Below are 17,969 nucleotides of genomic sequence, written 5' to 3'. Positions count from 1 at the left end.
GTGCCTGCGTTGATGATGGTGGATGTTGTGCCTGCGGTGATGAGTGCGGTACTGACGGTTTTTGCCCGCCCACCCGCCCACCCACCCACCCACCCACCCACCCATCCATCCATCCTTGCAGCTGAACAATCTGCTTCTAGATTCTCTACTGCAGTATAGAGCTAAAGATTACCAAATCTGCCTATGTTTCTTATTAGAGCCAGTGGCTCAATGGTTAGAGCTCTCGCCTAAGAAGCATTACTTCAAGTCCCGGCCGCCCCGGTAAAGAATTTAATTTATTTTTAATTTTAAATTATAATTATTATTTATTTATAATTATAATTTAATTTAATTATGCACTGAGGGGAGGAGCCGGACATCAGCTGTGAGCCACACCTCTAAAATCGGAGTAGTTCACGGAATGAGGTTGCATTGCTCTCTCCTCTCTCTTCTCTCCCTCTCTCTCTTTTTCTCTCTCTCTTTTTCTCTCTCTTTTTCTCAGTCTCTCTTTTTCCCTCTCTCTCTTCTCTCCTCTCTCTCTCCTCTCTCTCTTCTCTCTCCCTCTCTCTTTTTTCTCTCTCTTCTCTCTCCTCTCTCTTCTCTTCTCTCTCTTTTCTCTCTCTTTTCTCTCTCTCTCCCTCTCTTCTCTCTCTCTCTTTTCTCTCTCTCTCTTCTCTCTCTCTCTTTTCTCTCTCCTATCTCTCTCTTTTCTCTCTCTCTCCTATCTCTCCTCTCTCTCTTCTCTCTATCTTCTCTCTCTCCTCTCTCTCTCTTCTCTTTTCTCTATCTTCTCCCTCTCTTTTCTCTATCTTCTCTCTCTCTTCTTTCTCTCTCAGACCTGGCGATGATCAGCTGATGCGGTCACCTGACGGAATCAGCTGACACTATAAGTCGAGCGGTGACGCCAGCTTTTTACCGCCCGGCTGGCTAAACTATCAGCTGATGCTGTCGGACAGGAGTCTGCACTGAAGTGTGTAGTTTTTGTTTTTTTTTTGCACTGATGCATCAGCTGATTGTATAAAAGCCGTTTATACAATCAGCTGCTGTGTCATGTGATTCAGGCCCTTGAACCTGACACATCATCTGATCGCTTTGCCTTCCAGCAAACCGATCAGATGATATTGGATCCGGATTGGACGGCGCGGGACCCTTGACCCAGGATTACTGCGGAGGCTGGTTCTTTATTTCAATAAAGATGGAGTCACTAATTGTGTTGTGTTTTATTTCTAATAAAAATATTTTTCTGTGTGTTGTGTCGTTTTTTAGCTGTACTAGAAATTCATGGTGGCTATATCTAATACTGGAGAGAAACAATGAATTTCGGGCTTAAGGTCAGTTGATAATATAAAGCTAGCCCTAACCCCATTATTACCCAGCAAGCCACCCGTCACCAGGGCAGCTGGAGGAGTTGGATATAGCGCCAGAAGATGGCGCTTCTATGAAAGCGCCATTTTCTGGGGCGGCTGCGGGCTGCAATTCGCAGCAGCGGTGCCCAGAAAGCTTGGGCACCCTGATCTGCGGATTCCAATCACCAGCTGCCTAGTTGTAACTGGCTGGACACAAAAATTGGGAGAAGCCCACGTCATTTTTTTTTTTAATTATCTCAATTCATGAAATAATTAAAAAAAAAAAAGGGCTTCCCTATATTTCTGGTTCCATAGCCGGGTACAAATAGGCAGCTGGGGGGTTGTGGGCAGCCCGTAGCTGCCTGCTGTACCTGGCTAGCATACAAAAACATGGCGAAACAAAAAACTCCTGCATACAGTCCTGGATGGAGTATGCTGACCCTTGTAGTTCTGCAGCTGCTGTCGGCTGCCTGTCTGTATGGAGGAGAGCAGACAGCAGCTGCAGAACTACAAGGCTCAGCATGCTCCATTCACTAGTGTATGCAGGAGAGCAGACAACAGCTGCAGAACTACAAGGTTCAGCATACTCCATCCAGGACTCTATGCAGTTTTTTGCCCACTAAAAAAATGACGTGGACTTTGCCATATTTTTGTATGCTAGCCAGGTACAGCAGGCAGGTACGGCTGCCCCCATCCCCCAGCTGCCTATTTGTACCCTGCTGGGAACTAAAAAAATAGGAAAGCCCTTTTTTTAATTATTTCATGAATTTTATGAAATAATTAAAAAAAAAAATCGACATGAGGTTCGCCCCATTTTTGTGTCCAGCCAGGTACAACTAGGCAGCTGGGGATTGGAATCCACAGCACAGGTTAGCACGAGCTTTCTGGGCCCCTCTGCTGCGAATTGCAGTCCGCAGCCGCCCGAGAAAATGGCGCTTTCATAGAAGCGCCATCATCTGGCGCTGTATCCAACTCTTCCAGCAGCCCTGAAGCTGGGTGGCTTGCTGAGTAATAATGAGTTAATACTAGCTCTGTTTTCCTAGCTAGTATTAAGCCAGAGATTCTTAATGTCAGGCAAGTTTGACCCTGTAATTCTGTAATTAAGAATCTCCAATAAAGGGTTAAAAAAAGACACCACACAAAGAAAAAATACTTTTATAGAAATAAATACACAGATACACTTAGAGACTCTGTTTATTACTCCCTCTCATCCCTCCACGATCCATGGTCTTCTGTCTTCTTTCTCCTTCAACCCATGCAGCTCTGCTACATCAGACAGCACAGAATGGGAGGAAGAACGCTGCTGCTCCCGTGCAGTCTATTCACTCAGTGAGTGAGCAGAAGCTGCGTGCTGTAAGCGGTGACATCACTGCTGACAGGTGGGTTGCTATAGCAACGGTAATCTCCCTTATTCACCGGCTGTGGCAACCAGTCCTTGCATGTGGGCTGGCTCTGTAAAGAGCGCACACATGCAGGAACGGGGAAGCCGACCATGTGCCAGAGCATGTCGCCGGTACACGGAAATGCTGGAACGATCCCCGCGTACCGGAGAGATGCACTGACAGGACCTAGTATGACGTCTAGCCATGTGACCAGTCTGTAGCCAATGAGATAATAGACAAGTGACTGGTCACATGCTATTTTGACGTCACGATAGGTCCTATCATCAGTGCTGCTTACCGGGAGGACGCAGTAATTATCGGAAGGAAAAGCAGTGGGAGACAAAGTGGAAGACGCGTCGCGGGGACCTGTACGTTTTATGGCAATGTTTATTAACTGTATGTGTACATGTACAGTCATATGAAAAAGTTTGGGCACCCTATTAATGTTAACCTTTTTTCTTTATAACAATTTGGGTTTTTGCAACAGCTATTTCAGTTTCATATATCTAATAACTGATGAACTGAGTAATATTTCTGGATTGAAATGAGGTTTATTGTACTAACAGAAAATGTGCAATCCTCATTTAAACAAAATTTGACTGGTGCAAAAGTATGGGCACCCTTATCAATTTCTTGATTTGAACACTCCTAACTACTTTTTACTGACTTACTAAAGCACTAAATTGTTTTTTTAACCTCATTGAGCTTTGAACTTCATAAGCAGGTGTATCCAATCATGAGAAAAGGTATTTAAGGTGGCCACTTGCAAGTTGTTCTCCTATTTGAATCTCCTATGAAGAGTGGCATCATGGGCTCCTCAAAACAACTCTCAAATGATCTGAAAACAAAGATTATTCAACATAGTTGTTCAGGCGAAGGATACAAAAAATTGTCTCAGAGATTTAAACTGTCAGTTTCCACTGTGAGGAACATAGTAAGGAAATGGAAGAACACAGGTACAATTCTTGTTAAGCCCAGAAGTGGCAGGCCAAGAAAAATATCAGAAAGGCAGAGAAGAAGAATAGTGAAAACAGTCAAGGACAATCCACAGACCACCTCCAAAGACCTGCAGCATCAACTTGCTGCAGATGGTGTCAATGTGCATCGGTCAACAATACAGCGCACGTTGCACAAGGAGAAACTGTATGGGAGAGTGATGTGAAAGAAGCCGATTCTGCAAGCACGCCACAAACAGAGTCGCCTGAGGTATGCAAAAGCACATTTAGACAAGCCAGTTACATTTTGGAAGAAGGTCCCGTGGACTGATGAAACACAAATTGAGTTGTTTGGTCATACAAAAAGGCATTATGCATGGAGCCAAAAAAAGACGGCATTCCAAGAAAAGCACTTGCTACCCACAGTACAATTTGGTGGCGGTTCCATCAGGCTTTGGGGCTGTGTGGCTAATGCCGGCACTTGGAATCTTGTTAAAGTTGAGGGTCGCATGGATTCAACTCAGTATCAGCAGATTCTTGACAATAATGTGCAAGAATCAGTGACGAAGTTGAAGTTACGTAGGGGATGGATATTTCAGCAAGACAATGATCCAAAACACCGCTCCAAATCTACTCAGGCATTCATGCAGAGGAACAATTACAATGTTCTGGAATGGCCATCCCAATCCCCAGACCTGAATATCATTGAAAATCTGTGGGATGATTTGAAGTGTGCTGTCCATGCTCGGCGACCATCAAACTTAACTGAACTGGAATTGTTTTGTAAACAGGAATGGTCAAATATACGTTCATCCAGGATCCAGGAACTCATTAAAAGCTACAGGAAGCGACTAGAGCCTGTTATTTTTGCAAAAGGAGGATCTACAAAATATTAATGTCACTTTTATGTTGAGGTGCCCATACTTTTGCACCGGTCAAATTTTGTTTAAATGCGGATTGCACATTTTCTGTTAGTACAAAAAACCTCATTTCAATCCAGAAATATTACTCAGTCCATCAGTTATTAGATATATGAAACTGAAATAGCTGTTGCAAAAACCCAAATTGTTAGAAAGAAAAAAGGTTAACATTAATAGGGGTGCCCAAACTTTTTCATATGACTGTATAATGTGTTTTCAATGGGGTTCGAGTGGTTCGTCCAACGGTTCATCGAACGTTCGTCGAACGGAGCCTCCGTTCGACGAACCGAACTTGAACGCTAGGGGGTGGCTCATCTCTAGTTATTACCTTACTAGTTGTCATATGTCTGTTTTCCTAGATCGTAATGATGCATTGAAAATAATATTGTTTCTATTAACCCTAGAACGCGCAACCACAGAAATCAACCATAGAAAACAAGTAACCTAGCAGGCCTGCGAGGTCCCAGATATGCGTTCTAGGGTTAAAGGGAATAAGTCGGTAGGTTTCTGCTATTTAAGCCATGTTCACACAGTCAGTATTTGGTCAGTATTTTAAGGTCACAAAGTGTAACAATCAAAGGAAAAGTACAATAGAAATATGTCCACCACTTCTGTATTTTTCACCCACTCCTGATTTTAGCTTACAAATATTGATGTGAAATACTGACCAAATGCTGAATGTGTGACCATGGCCTTAATCCGGGAGTAGCACAAGACTCTGATTCCAGGGATTTGTCACTTATTAGGCTGTGTGTTACAGTTTCAAAACAAACAGTGTTTTAGCAGGGGAAGATTATCACAACAGGACTAGCTCTGACGTGCACAGCAGACAGGCTAATATGTCTAACCCCACCCCCACCCCCACCACTGATTGGCAGCTTGATCAGAATGAACATTGTACACTGGAAGCTTACAGTCAGGGGTATGAGGGAGCTATACAGAGCTCAGTACCTAAGATAAAATGGGAAATCAATGAAAACATCACCAAGCAGCCCAGTAAGGCTAAGTTCACACATCTGTTTTTTCCAATCAGGCACAATCCGGTTTGTGCCTGATGCAACGGATCCGTCTCAGGTTGTGTAAAAACTGATGCGGCGGATCCGGTAAATGAAAACGGATCATTTTTTTGTTTTTTTTTCTAATGCTGAGAGAGAGAGAGACCCCATCATCACCGCACAAACACCAGCACTACCGCCCCCATCATCACCACAGAAACACCGACACTATCGCCCCCATCATCACCGCACACGCAGGCACTACCGCACACATCATCACCGCACACACAGGCAATACCGCACGCATCATCACTGCACACGCAGGCTCTACCGCACGCATCATCACCGCACACGCAGGCACTACCACACGCATCATCACCGCACACGCAGGCACTACGGCACGCATCATCACCGCACACGCAGGCACTACGGCACGCATCATCTCCACACACCCCTGCACTACCGCACGCATCATCACCGCACACGCAGGCACTACCGCACGCATCATCACCGCACACGCAGGCAATACCGCACACGCAGGCACTACCGCACGTATCATCACCGCACACGCAGGCAATACCGCACGCATCATCACTGCACACGCAGGCACTACCGCACGCATCATCACCGCACACGCAGGCAATACCGCACGCATCATCACTGCACACGCAGGCACTACCGCACGCATCATCACCGCACACGCAGGCACTACGGCACGCATCATCTCCACACACCCCTGCACTACCGCACGCATCATCACCGCACACGCAGGCACTACCGCACGCATCATCACCGCACACGCAGGCAATACCGCACGCATCATCACTGCACACGCAGGCACTACCGCACGCATCATCACCGCACACGCAGGCAATACCGCACGCATCATCACTGCACACGCAGGCACTACCGCACGCATCATCACCGCACATGCAGGCAATACCGCACGCATCATCACTGCACACGCAGGCACTACCGCACGCATCATCACCGCACACGCAGGCAATACCGCACGCATCATCACTGCACACGCAGGCACTACCGCACGCATCATCACCGCACACGCAGGCAATACCGCACACATCATCATCGCACACGCAGGCACTACGGCACGCATCATCACCACACACGCAGGCACTACTACACGCATCATCACCGCACACGCAGGCACTACCGCACGCATCATCACCGCACACACAGGCACTACAGCCCCAATCACTGCACTCGCAGGCACTACCACACACATCATTACCGCACACACCCCGGCACTACCTCAGTGACGTCACCGCTGACAACGCGATTCACTTCAGTTGCTGCGTGGAGCTGATAGAGAGCGGTGGTGTTCTACTGCTGCTCCTGTCAGCTTCATGTAGCAGAGCTGAAAGGATCGTGGGACCTCTGTGGATTACGTCGGACCTGCAGGGGTATTTGGGGATTTAATAAAATGGTGAAAGAGGGTGTTTTTTTGTCTTTTATTCCAAATAAAGTATTTTTTTGGGTGTATGTGTTTATTTACTTTCACTTACAGGTTAATCATTGGGGGTGTCTCATAGATGCCTGCCATGATTAACCCCTTATTACCCCGATTGCCATCGCACCAGGGCAATTCGGGATGAGCCGGGTAGAGTCTCGGGACTGTCGCATCTAATGGATGCGGCAATTCCGGGCGGCTGCTGGCTGATATTTTTAGGCTGGGGGGCTCCCCATAATGTGGAGCTCCCCATCCTGAGAATACCAGCCTTCAGCCGTGTGGCTTTATCTTGGCTGATATCAAAATTGGGGGGGACCGCATGCCATTTTTTTTAAATTATTTATTTTTTTACTGCAAGATATAGACCCGCCCACCGGTGGCTGTGATTGGTTGCAGTGAGACAGCTGTCACTCAGCATGGGGGCGTGTCTGCCTGCAACCAATCATAGGCGCCGGTGGGCGGGGGAAGCTGTGAATACAAGATGGAATAATGAGCGGCCGGCATTTTCAAATCAGGAGAAGCCGCCAGCAGTGTGTCAGCCGTGCAGCACCGCACCCGTGATCGGTGAGTGGGTGAGAGTGAGTGAGTCAGTCAGTCAGTGAGTGAGAGAGTTTGAGAGAGAGTGAGTGATTGATTTTCTGACAAGCAATGAATTTATATAACTTCTGGGCATGCTCAGAAGTAAAAACCGGATCTGGTACATACTTCCGGCGTTTGACGCATGCCACTGGATCCGGCGCTTATAGATTTTTATTATGCACCATGCCGCACAGCCCCCGCCGCATCTGGCGCTATGCCGTTTTTTGCCACTGGCAAAAAATGTTCCTCTCTGCGTCCTGTGCGGCCCCCGGAGTGATGATTTTTGCCCCATCCGGCAAAAACCGAATCAAGCGCGAGTACATGTGGCACAATCCGGCGCTAATAAAAGTCTATGAGGAAAAACCGCACCAGATGCGTTTTTCCCGCAAAGCGCCGGATTGTGCCGCACAGCAAAAACCTGATGTGTGTACATACCCTTAGGGGTACTTTGCACGTTGAGACATTGCTAGCCGATTGTAGCGATGCCAAGCGCTATAGTCCCCGCCCCCGTCGCATATGCGATATCTTGGGATAGCTGCCGTAGCAAACATTATCGCTACGGCAGCTTCACACGCACTTACCTGCCCTGCGACGTCGCTCTGGCAATCGACCCGCCTCCTTCCTAAGGGGGCGGGTCATGTGGCATCACAGTGACGTCACATGGCAGGCGGCCAATAGAAGCGGAGGGGCGGAGATGAGCGGGACATAAACATCCCGCCCACCTCCTTCCTTCCTCATTGCAGGCGGGACGCAGGTAAGGAGATGTTTCTCACTCCTGCGGCTTCATACAAAGAGGCGTGTGCTGCCGCAGGAACGAGGAACAACATCGTACCTGTCTCTGCAGTGAAATTATGGAAATGACCGACACTACACAGATCACCGATTTTCAACGCTTTTGCAAGGCTTTGCACGTTGCGACGTTGTTACCGGCGCCGGATGTGCGTCACTTTTGATTTGACTTCGACGATATAGCAGTAGCGATGTCGCAACTTGCAAAGTACCCCTTAGTGATATAACCTTGGAATCAGGCTTTCTTGAACTACCATATGTTAAACTGCACTCAGATTATATAGGAAAAACCTGCTAACAGATTCTCTTTAATCATAAACTAGTTCAATGCTTCCAATACAATGAGGAGAGCAATGTAAAGAGAAGTAACATACAGCAAAATCTGAGGATTAAAATATAGTTTATGACTATGGTAATCATCAAACACAAATAAAGAAGTGAAATGCAGAGCAGCAATGTCTATGACTGCCCAATTCATCTGAATGGAGTTTACAGTATTCTAAGCACACGCTGCAGATATAATCCGGATCTCATTTATAGAAAAGACTTCTGCGAAATCTATGACAAATCTGCCGCCTGTGGATATTCCCATATTGTTCTTTCTGAATTCTGCTTTATATCTATATACTGAATCAAAATATTCAAAGTTGGAAATGAACATAATTTTATCTCATTAAATTAACATTAAATTTATCAAAGTGGAGCCGGTGATATCTAAGACAGATTTGTTCTGAAGCTTCGGCGTCTGCTCAAAAGGATTATCATAACATCCAATTATGTGATGACAGGATTTTCTGTGATCACCGTTGACCTCCATGGTTGATCCTCATGGAAATACACATGGATGGGCACAGTTTGAATGCAATGTGCAATAAGCAGGTGACCTAAATCTCATTATATAACCCATTCACTAGAACTTTCGTCAGTGTACACAAAACATACACTAATCCCCTTATAGGGTTATTCTCATCATAATAGGCTCCCCCGATGCTTTAGAGGCAACTTGCAGCATTATGGAGCACATGATTTGGGCCAGAGGCACAACCATGCTGACTGTCAATCAGGAGCACGCCCCCTCTCGCTAAAGAGGAAGCTAGGAGGCAGAGGAGCGGTGTACTTCCGAAGAATGATGTTGAGAGCAACCCTATAATTGTATTCTGTTATGTGTCACCAGATTTCCCAATACAAACGGAATACATAATTATTAAACAGATCTCTTAGATCTGATGAGACTGATGTACTTGCATTGAAAGTCCATGTCCATATCAAGAAAGCTGTATAATCCTAATATTAAGATGAGCATTATGAGTCCCACTATTGATTAAAATAGCCCATGAGACCAATTGTATTCAGTCTCCACACTCTCAGCCTGACTGACAGCTGCAGCTTGTACAGAGCAGTGTGAGATCTTAGCAGCAGGGAGGAGGGACACTGAGGAGCTGTCAATCAGGCAAGACATGCAGGGAATGTGTGAAACTTTCATAAAGGAATAAACAGCTATTCTGACAGAGTGTAATTTTACATACAGCATTGAGAGATTTATTCAATAAGGTACACAGCTTGCATTCTGAAATCTGGTGAAAGATCCTCTTCAAAGCAGTTTTCTGGTTCTATTTCAATAGAGCTAAACCATCATTTCTAACCATATTAAATATAATAATTTGCTACCAATAAATGAGAAGAATATTGTTTACATGCAAAGGCTGAAATCCTGCACATTGTCGTATTTCCTGCTGGTAACCAAAATACTCGACACAACTGTATCCAATCTAGGCAATGCTCTGAGAGCTAAATGCATCGGCAGCTGATTCACAAATTTTTGTATCATTCTGGAATTGAAGCTTGTTTAGCTCAGTGTACAATAAAGTTGTAGACATTTTCATATACATAATGTTGAATCTTAATTTACATAAAAGCAGAAAACACTCTTTTAGGCCCCCTTCACACATGCACACAAAAAACACCCATGTGGCACGTTCCATTTTGTCCATCTGTGTGGCTGTCCGTGTACCGACTGTGTGACATCCGTGTGACACGTACCCCATAAAAAAACACAGGACACTGAAATTAATGCTTTTTATGTGTTCAATATGTGCAAAGATAGATGGTTAGATAGCTGATAGACAGCTAGATGATAGATTGTCTAGCTATTTAGCCAAATAAATAATTAAATTAAAAAGACAACTTGGGATCTCCCCTATTTTTGATTACCAGCAAAGTTACAGAAGCCAGCCAGAGGCTGGTATTATCAGGCTGGGAAGGTCCATGGTTATTGGGACCCTCCTAACCTAAAAATACAGCCCGTAGCCACCCCAGAAGTGTCACATCACATTAGAGCCCTGGGGTTAGTAATAGAGAGGTGTCTATCAGACACCCCCATTACTAACCAGTAAGTAAAAAGAAAAAAAGCACTGACACATAGAATAATACTTAATTTTAAAAACTCTCTCCAACTCTTTCCTTGGTTCACCAATTTATTTAAAAAAACATGCAGGTTTATAAGTATATTTCATTTAACAGTAATGCAATTCAAATTTAATTTGCTCAATGTTCGCATATACCCTGGCGCTTACAGAGTGCAGCTGTATTCTCTTATTTGTATATTATGCAGTCATAGCAGCTTGCACCTGTTCACATTTGCTTTTCTGTTTGAAGGTGTTAGACTAAAAAACTATCTATCTATCTATGTACAGCATCATCTTTGCAAATCTTTAAGACATAAAGATCTTAAATTTCTTGAACGCATTTAATTCTGGTCCGTGTCACACTGATGCCATCCGTGTGCTGTACGTGCTTTTCATGGATCCATAGACTTCTATTGGTCCTTTTGATCTGTGCTGACGGTACAAAACAAACATGTCTCTGTGTGGAACACATGGACACACGGTCTGTATGCATACATGGAGGTGTGAAGATCAATGGAGATTATAATGAGTACTTGTGTGTGAAAACGGACACCACACGTAATGTGTGAAGGGGGCCATAGACTGGGTTCAGCCTAACTAGATATTCCAGCAAACGTGAAAATTATCAGATATTTTCACAGTTCATGAACTAATTATGGTAATTGAGAAAGAAGTCTCTGGATTTGATGCACTTCCACTTAGAAGAATAGTCCCTATGTGGCGATATATCCAAATATAAGAACATAATTTAATACTGTGATGCTCACCTTATAATATTTCTCTTCCCCAGGTATCGGAAATTCTGTAGACATACTCTGAATGGAGGAAAATAGACTGTAATGAGTGGGGTGCATGTGGGTGTACCTGACTAGTATTAGGGCGTAATATTTACAGACAAGACATTTAAACAGAACCAATATATCACCACCAAGCCTTATATACAGTTATGGAATAAAAAAGTTGAAACTGTCATCCACCTATCGTGTTTTTCCAAAAATAAGCCAAGCCATAGCAGAAATTGTCGGCCTAAAGCCTGCTTTACACCTTACGATCCAGCATACGATCTCGTATGCGATCGTAACCGCCCCCATCGTATGTGCGGCACGTTCAATTTGTTGAATGTGCCACACAAACGATTAACCCCCGTCACACGTACTTACCCGTCCATACGACCTCACTGTGGGCGGCGAACGTCCACTTCCTGGAGTGGGAGGGACGTTCGGCGTCACAGCAACATCACGCGGCAGACGGCCAATAGAAGCGGAGGGGCGGAGCTGAGCGGGACGTAAACATCCCGCCCACCTCCTTCCTTCCGCATTGCTGCGTGGGAGCTGCGGGACGTAGGTAAGATCTGTTCATCGTTCCCGGGGTGTCACACACTGCGATGTGTGCTACCCCGGGTACGATGAACAATCTGACGTTCAATCCTAGAGAAAGGAACTATGTGCGTGCGATGAACGTTTTACCGTTCAATCGCAATCGCACATACCTGTCACACACTGCAATGTACCTTACGATGCCGGATGTGCGTCACTTACGACGTGACCCCGCCGACACATTGTAAGATACATTGCAGCGTGTAAAGCAGGCTTAAGGCTTAAATATAAGCCCTAACCCGAAAATAAGCCCTAGTCACGGTTCAATAATGAAGTGTCCATGCAGCTAAAAAAGTTAAAGAATACTGCAGGACACTTCAATATAGAAAGCAGACACCCCCAAAAGAGAGAGGAAAGAAGACAGAAGACCCCACAATCATGCTCACCAGATGCCAAATGGTAGGACCTGCATTGGAACTCATCAAGGACCTGTGGTGGAACGCACACCCACACACATCAGATTCCATACACATCAGATCACACACCCACACACCAGATCACACACACATCAGATCCCACACCCACATGCATCAGATCACACACACACGAGATCGTACAGCCACATACATCAGATCACACACCCACACACATCAGATCACACAACCACACACATCAGATCGCATACACACACACACACACACATATCAGATCGCACCCACACAAATTAGAACACACACACAAACACACACATCAGATCGCACACACACACACACATCAGATTGTACACACATACATCAGATCGCACCCACATAAATCAGATCACACACACAAACACACACATCAGATCGCACACACACACATCAGATCGCACACACACATCAGATCGCACACACACATACACACACATCAGGTCACACCCACACATCAGATCACACACACACTCACCACATCCAGCGCTACCGATTGCTTCTGGCCGGCAGAAGAACCTGGGACACAGGAGGACCTGGTAGCCATGCAGACATCTGGGGTTTGGTAGGTATGATTCTCCTGGGAAGGGGAGTCTTCTTTTTTGGGTGGATAAACTTTCTCCCAAATGTGTTTCCTTAAGAATAAGCCCAACCCTGAAAATAAGCCCTAGTGCATTTTTTCGGGGCAAAAAATAATATAACACAGTGACTTATTTTTGGAGAAACACGGTATTTGTATTGTGCACTGTCATAAGGCTGAGTTCACAACATGCATTCACAATGCATTTTTTGTGATATTTTCTGAAAAAGCAGTAAAAACACAACAATTTTACAGAGTTTTCAGAAAATTGTGGCAAAATACACATGTGGAAGAAATCACTTGAACACGGCCTCGCCTAGAAATAAAACTTTAGAAAATAGGAACAAAAACCTTTTTCCACAAGAAATAGCCAAATTATGATCAGATCATTTATTTTCTTATAAGGTATCTAGGCATCCTTATGAATGGCAGCCATAAAGCTAATATGAACAGAACCTTAAAGAAATGTTCACCCCCCAAATCAAGCACCTTGCTGTTCATTGACACTTTTCATGTACAATTACTTGGTAGCCAAAAGCCACAAATGGCAATTGCTGCCCAATATTATGTACTGTGAAATCAGTAATTTAACAAAACATTAGATTTACAATGTGACTTCTGTCTACAATCCCCAATTTTATAACCATGCGATAGGAGAATATTAACTTACTCCAGGATGCTGAAGAAGTCATAGATCTCAGTGTTTGGAGCCCTCTGCCAATATGAGACCAGTGTATCTGGGAAGAGAGATGGATTAGTTACAGCTCGGCTATACTTGCTCTTGTATCAGTCAATGAAAACATGTTTTATTGATTACCCTCAGATATCATTTTCATAATATGCAGGAAACAGATCAGCAGGCATTTGGTTTCACTGTGATCAAGTTTGTCAAATCGAAGGGATGACCCGATTAAAGAAAGCGGCCTCATAATCTGTAAAATGAGAAATCAGTTATCACAGACATGATCTTAACATACAGTTAGGTCCAGAAATATTTGGACAGTGACACAATTTTCGCGAGTTGGGCTCTGCATGCCACCACATTGGATTTGAAATGAAACCTCTACAACAGAATTCAAGTGCAGATTGTAACGTTTAATTTGAAGGTTTGAACAAAAATATCTGATAGAAATTGTAGGAATTGTACACATTTCTTTACAAACACTCCACATTTTAGGAGGTCAAAAGTAATTGGACAAATAAACCAAACCCAAACAAAATATTTTTATTTTCAATATTTTGTTGCGAATCCTTTGTAGGCAATCACTGCCTTAAGTCTGGAACCCATGGACATCACCAAACGCTGGCTTTCCTCCTTCTTAATGCTTTGCCAGGCCTTTACAGCCGCAGCCTTCAGGTCTTGCTTGTTTGTGGGTCTTTCCGTCTTAAGTCTGGATTTGAGCAAGTGAAATGCATGCTCAATTGGGTTAAGATCTGGTGATTGACTTGGCCATTGCAGAATGTTCCACTTTTTTGCACTCATGAACTCCTGGGTAGCTTTGGCTGTATGCTTGGGGTCATTGTCCATCTGTACTATGAAGCGCCGTCCGATCAACTTTGCGGCATTTGGCTGAATCTGGGCTGAAAGTATATCCCGGTACACTTCAGAATTCATCCGGCTACTCTTGTCTGCTGTTATGTCATCAATAAACATGAGACCCAGTGCCATTGAAAGCCATGCATGCCCATGCCATCACGTTGCCTCCACCATGTTTTACAGAGGATGTGGTGTGCCTTGGATCATGTGCCGTTCCCTTTCTTCTCCAAACTTTTTTCTTCCCATCATTCTGGTACAGGTTGATCTTTGTCTCATCTGTCCATAGAATACTTTTCCAGAACTGAGCTGGCTTCATGAGGTGTTTTTCAGCAAATTTAACTCTGGCCTGTCTATTTTTGGAATTGATGAATGGTTTGCATCTAGATGTGAACCCTTTGTATTTACTTTCATGGAGTCTTCTCTTTACTGTTGACTTAGAGACAGATACACCTACTTCACTGAGAGTGTTCTGGACTTCAGTTGATGTTGTGAACGGGTTCTTCTGCACCAAAGAAAGTATGCGGTGATCATCCACCACTGTTGTCATCCGTGGACGCCCAGGCCTTTTTGAGTTCCCAAGCTCACCAGTCAATTCCTTTTTTCTCAGAATGTATCCGACTGTTGATTTTGCTACTCCAAGCATGTCTGCTATCTCTCTGATGGATTTTTTCTTTTTTTTCAGCCTCAGGATGTTCTGCTTCACCTCAATTGAGAGGTCCTTAGACCGCATGTTGTCTGGTCACAGCAACAGCTTCCAAATGCAAAACCACACACATGTAATCAACCCCAGACCTTTTAACTACTTCATTGATTACAGGTTAACGAGGGAGACACCTTCAGAGTTAATTGCAGCCCTTAGAGTCCCTTGTCCAATTACTTTTGGTCCCTTGAAAAAGAGGAGGCTATGCATTACAGAGCTATGATTCCTAAACCCTTTCTCCGATTTGGATGTGAAAACTCTCATATTGCAGCTGGGAGTGTGCAAATTCAGCCCATATTATATATATAATTGTATTTCTGAACATGTTTTTGTAAACAGCTAAAATAACAAAACTTGTGTCACTGTCCAAATATTTCTGGCCCTGACTGTATAACCAACATTACTATCGAATTATGACATGTGACAAGGAAACAATCAAATGCAATCCTGACTTACATCCCAATACATTGTAATATTACCTACCTGTTTAAATGTTTAAACATCATAAATCCTTCCATTTCAGCATGTCTTACTGATTTTTCTTAAATATACATTGCCAGCTAAAAGGTATGTTCCCATCAGAAGCATTATATGCTTACGTATTCAAGAGTTGGGAACTACTCTGGCCTTTGGGCAAATTCCAGGATGCTGCAGTACTTGGTTCACTGGCGCCAGTTTTCCTGCCGATGACCCTTCCATTATGCCATAGAGTGCGAGCACGCAGTGTTTACTACAGAGCACCGCGGCACGATCAATGCTGGATTATATCCTGACGCGCTAGTGTTAGAATGCTCTTTGTGGACGGAGTTAATTCACTCTGTCCTCCTGTTCCACTCCTTCTAATATATGTAATGTATGAGTATCGTCTCTATGCCTCCTATGAGATGTATATACAGCAGTCTTAGTGTCTCCTATAAGATATCTAAACAGCATTCTGTGTCTCCTATGTGATGTATATACCAGTCTCAGTGTCTCTTATAAGATTTATATACAGCAGTCTCAGTGTCTTTTATGTGATGTATACAGCAATCTCAGTGTCTCTTATAAGATGTATATACAGCAGTCTTAGTGTTTCGTATGTAATGTGTACAGCAGTCTCAGTGTCTCTTATAAGATTTATATACAGCAGTCTCAGTGTCTTATGTGATGTATACAGCAGTCTCAGTGTCTCTTATAAGATGTATATACAGCAGTCTTAGAGTCTCCTATGTAAAGTGTACAGCAGTCTCAGTGTCTCTTATCAAATTTATAAACAGCAGTCTCAGTGTGTACAGCAGTTTCAGTGTCTTCTATTTGATGTACACAGCAATCTCAGTGTATCTTATGTGATGTATATTCAGCAGTCTCATTGTCTCCCATGTGATGTATATACAGCAGTGTCCGTGTACCCTATAGAATGTATATACAGCCATCTCGGTGTCTAATATGTAATGTATAGAGTAGTCGCTGTATATTCTATGAGATTTAGGCTATGTGATGTATATACAGCAATCTCAGTGTATCATATGTAATGTTTAAACAGCAGGAACATTTTACTGGTGTGAGCAGTTTTTTTTACAAAACTTACCATTGCAAAGAGTTGACTGCCCTCCAGACTGACCAAAGCAAACCTGACAGTAGTAGCAAAATCATAAAGACCACCTAACATCACATGCTTCACCAAAGAAAAAAAGCCACTCCAGTTACCACAAGTTAATTAAATGTTTGAGCAAATGTAGCAGGCTAATTTTTAAGATGATGATTTTGTATGGCCCAAAAATGATGTTATAACATCCAATTGACTCTTGGCAGTAAAAAGATTTCCCCCACCACTGATATACACAGTTAAAAAGGCTACTAGAACTATAAAGAAAGCGGTCGGTTGGCTGTGATCACATACCTTTTCACAGTTTTCAGTCCTCTCGCTTTTCTCATTGGCACTTGGGATGGATTCAAGACTGGCCAGTGAAGCCTGGGAGTCGGCATTATTCCCTGCAGTGATGGCAATTGATGAGAAAGCTGCAGGAGTAAAGTGATGAGATGAGAGGACAGCACAAACACATGCGATGAGAAGATCAGATGAGAACACATCTACACACACCACAAGGTAACATGATGCAGCTGAAAGCGAAATGAATGTTATTTTCTGCAGTCATTATCCATACACAGAGCACAAATGTCAAGGATGATACACCTCTGAAATATAATAGGAAACTGGATCGGTAAGTTATCAAAATATTTGATAAAGGTTCTTACTGTTCTATATACCTCGAGGAACTTTCGTCATAAAAACTGAAGTAAACAAACAGTTTGGAAGCATTTTTTTACAGAAACAGGAAAACTACAATAGAGAAGTGTCTGACATAGAACATAGACGTTTCCCTGCCTGTTCTTTGCCTCAGTTTAGAGGTAATTCTGCCAGCAGCGAAGACTAGAGTAATTTAAGACAGGCTTCCCGCCTCACTATAAGGCCCAAGTCACAGTACATGGAAAAAATGGATTGTTTGTCCTCTGTATGATGTTCCATTTTCATACGATTTTGGTCTGTTTGTTCTTCAATACGTCATTTTGCATTTTCATGTACCCCGA

At 43.7% G+C, this 17,969-nt stretch overlaps 1 protein-coding gene across 6 annotated transcripts in view; it reads right to left on the bottom strand.

Annotated features, from left to right (window-relative positions):
• Positions 1-17,969, bottom strand: part of DOCK10 (dedicator of cytokinesis 10) — a 439,835-nt gene that overhangs the window by 72,684 nt on the left and 349,182 nt on the right. For 5 of the 6 annotated variants that reach the window (XM_075340778.1, XM_075340775.1, XM_075340774.1 and 2 more), the window contains exons 35-38: positions 17,281-17,399; positions 13,982-14,096; positions 13,835-13,901; positions 11,569-11,616 (exon numbers count right to left, since the gene is read on the bottom strand). In XM_075340778.1, coding sequence (XP_075196893.1) covers positions 11,569-11,616; positions 13,835-13,901; positions 13,982-14,096; positions 17,281-17,399 — 349 coding nt within the window. The remainder of the gene's footprint in view (positions 1-11,568; positions 11,617-13,834; positions 13,902-13,981; positions 14,097-17,280; positions 17,400-17,969) is intronic. The other variant, XM_075340776.1, reaches the window with a different exon arrangement.

This window comes from Anomaloglossus baeobatrachus, chromosome 3, assembly GCF_048569485.1.
Source record: "Anomaloglossus baeobatrachus isolate aAnoBae1 chromosome 3, aAnoBae1.hap1, whole genome shotgun sequence".
NCBI classification, from domain to species: Eukaryota; Metazoa; Chordata; class Amphibia; order Anura; family Aromobatidae; genus Anomaloglossus; species Anomaloglossus baeobatrachus.
The sequence above is the reverse complement of the archived record's forward strand: the minus strand, read 5'-3'. Positions and strand labels throughout refer to the sequence as shown.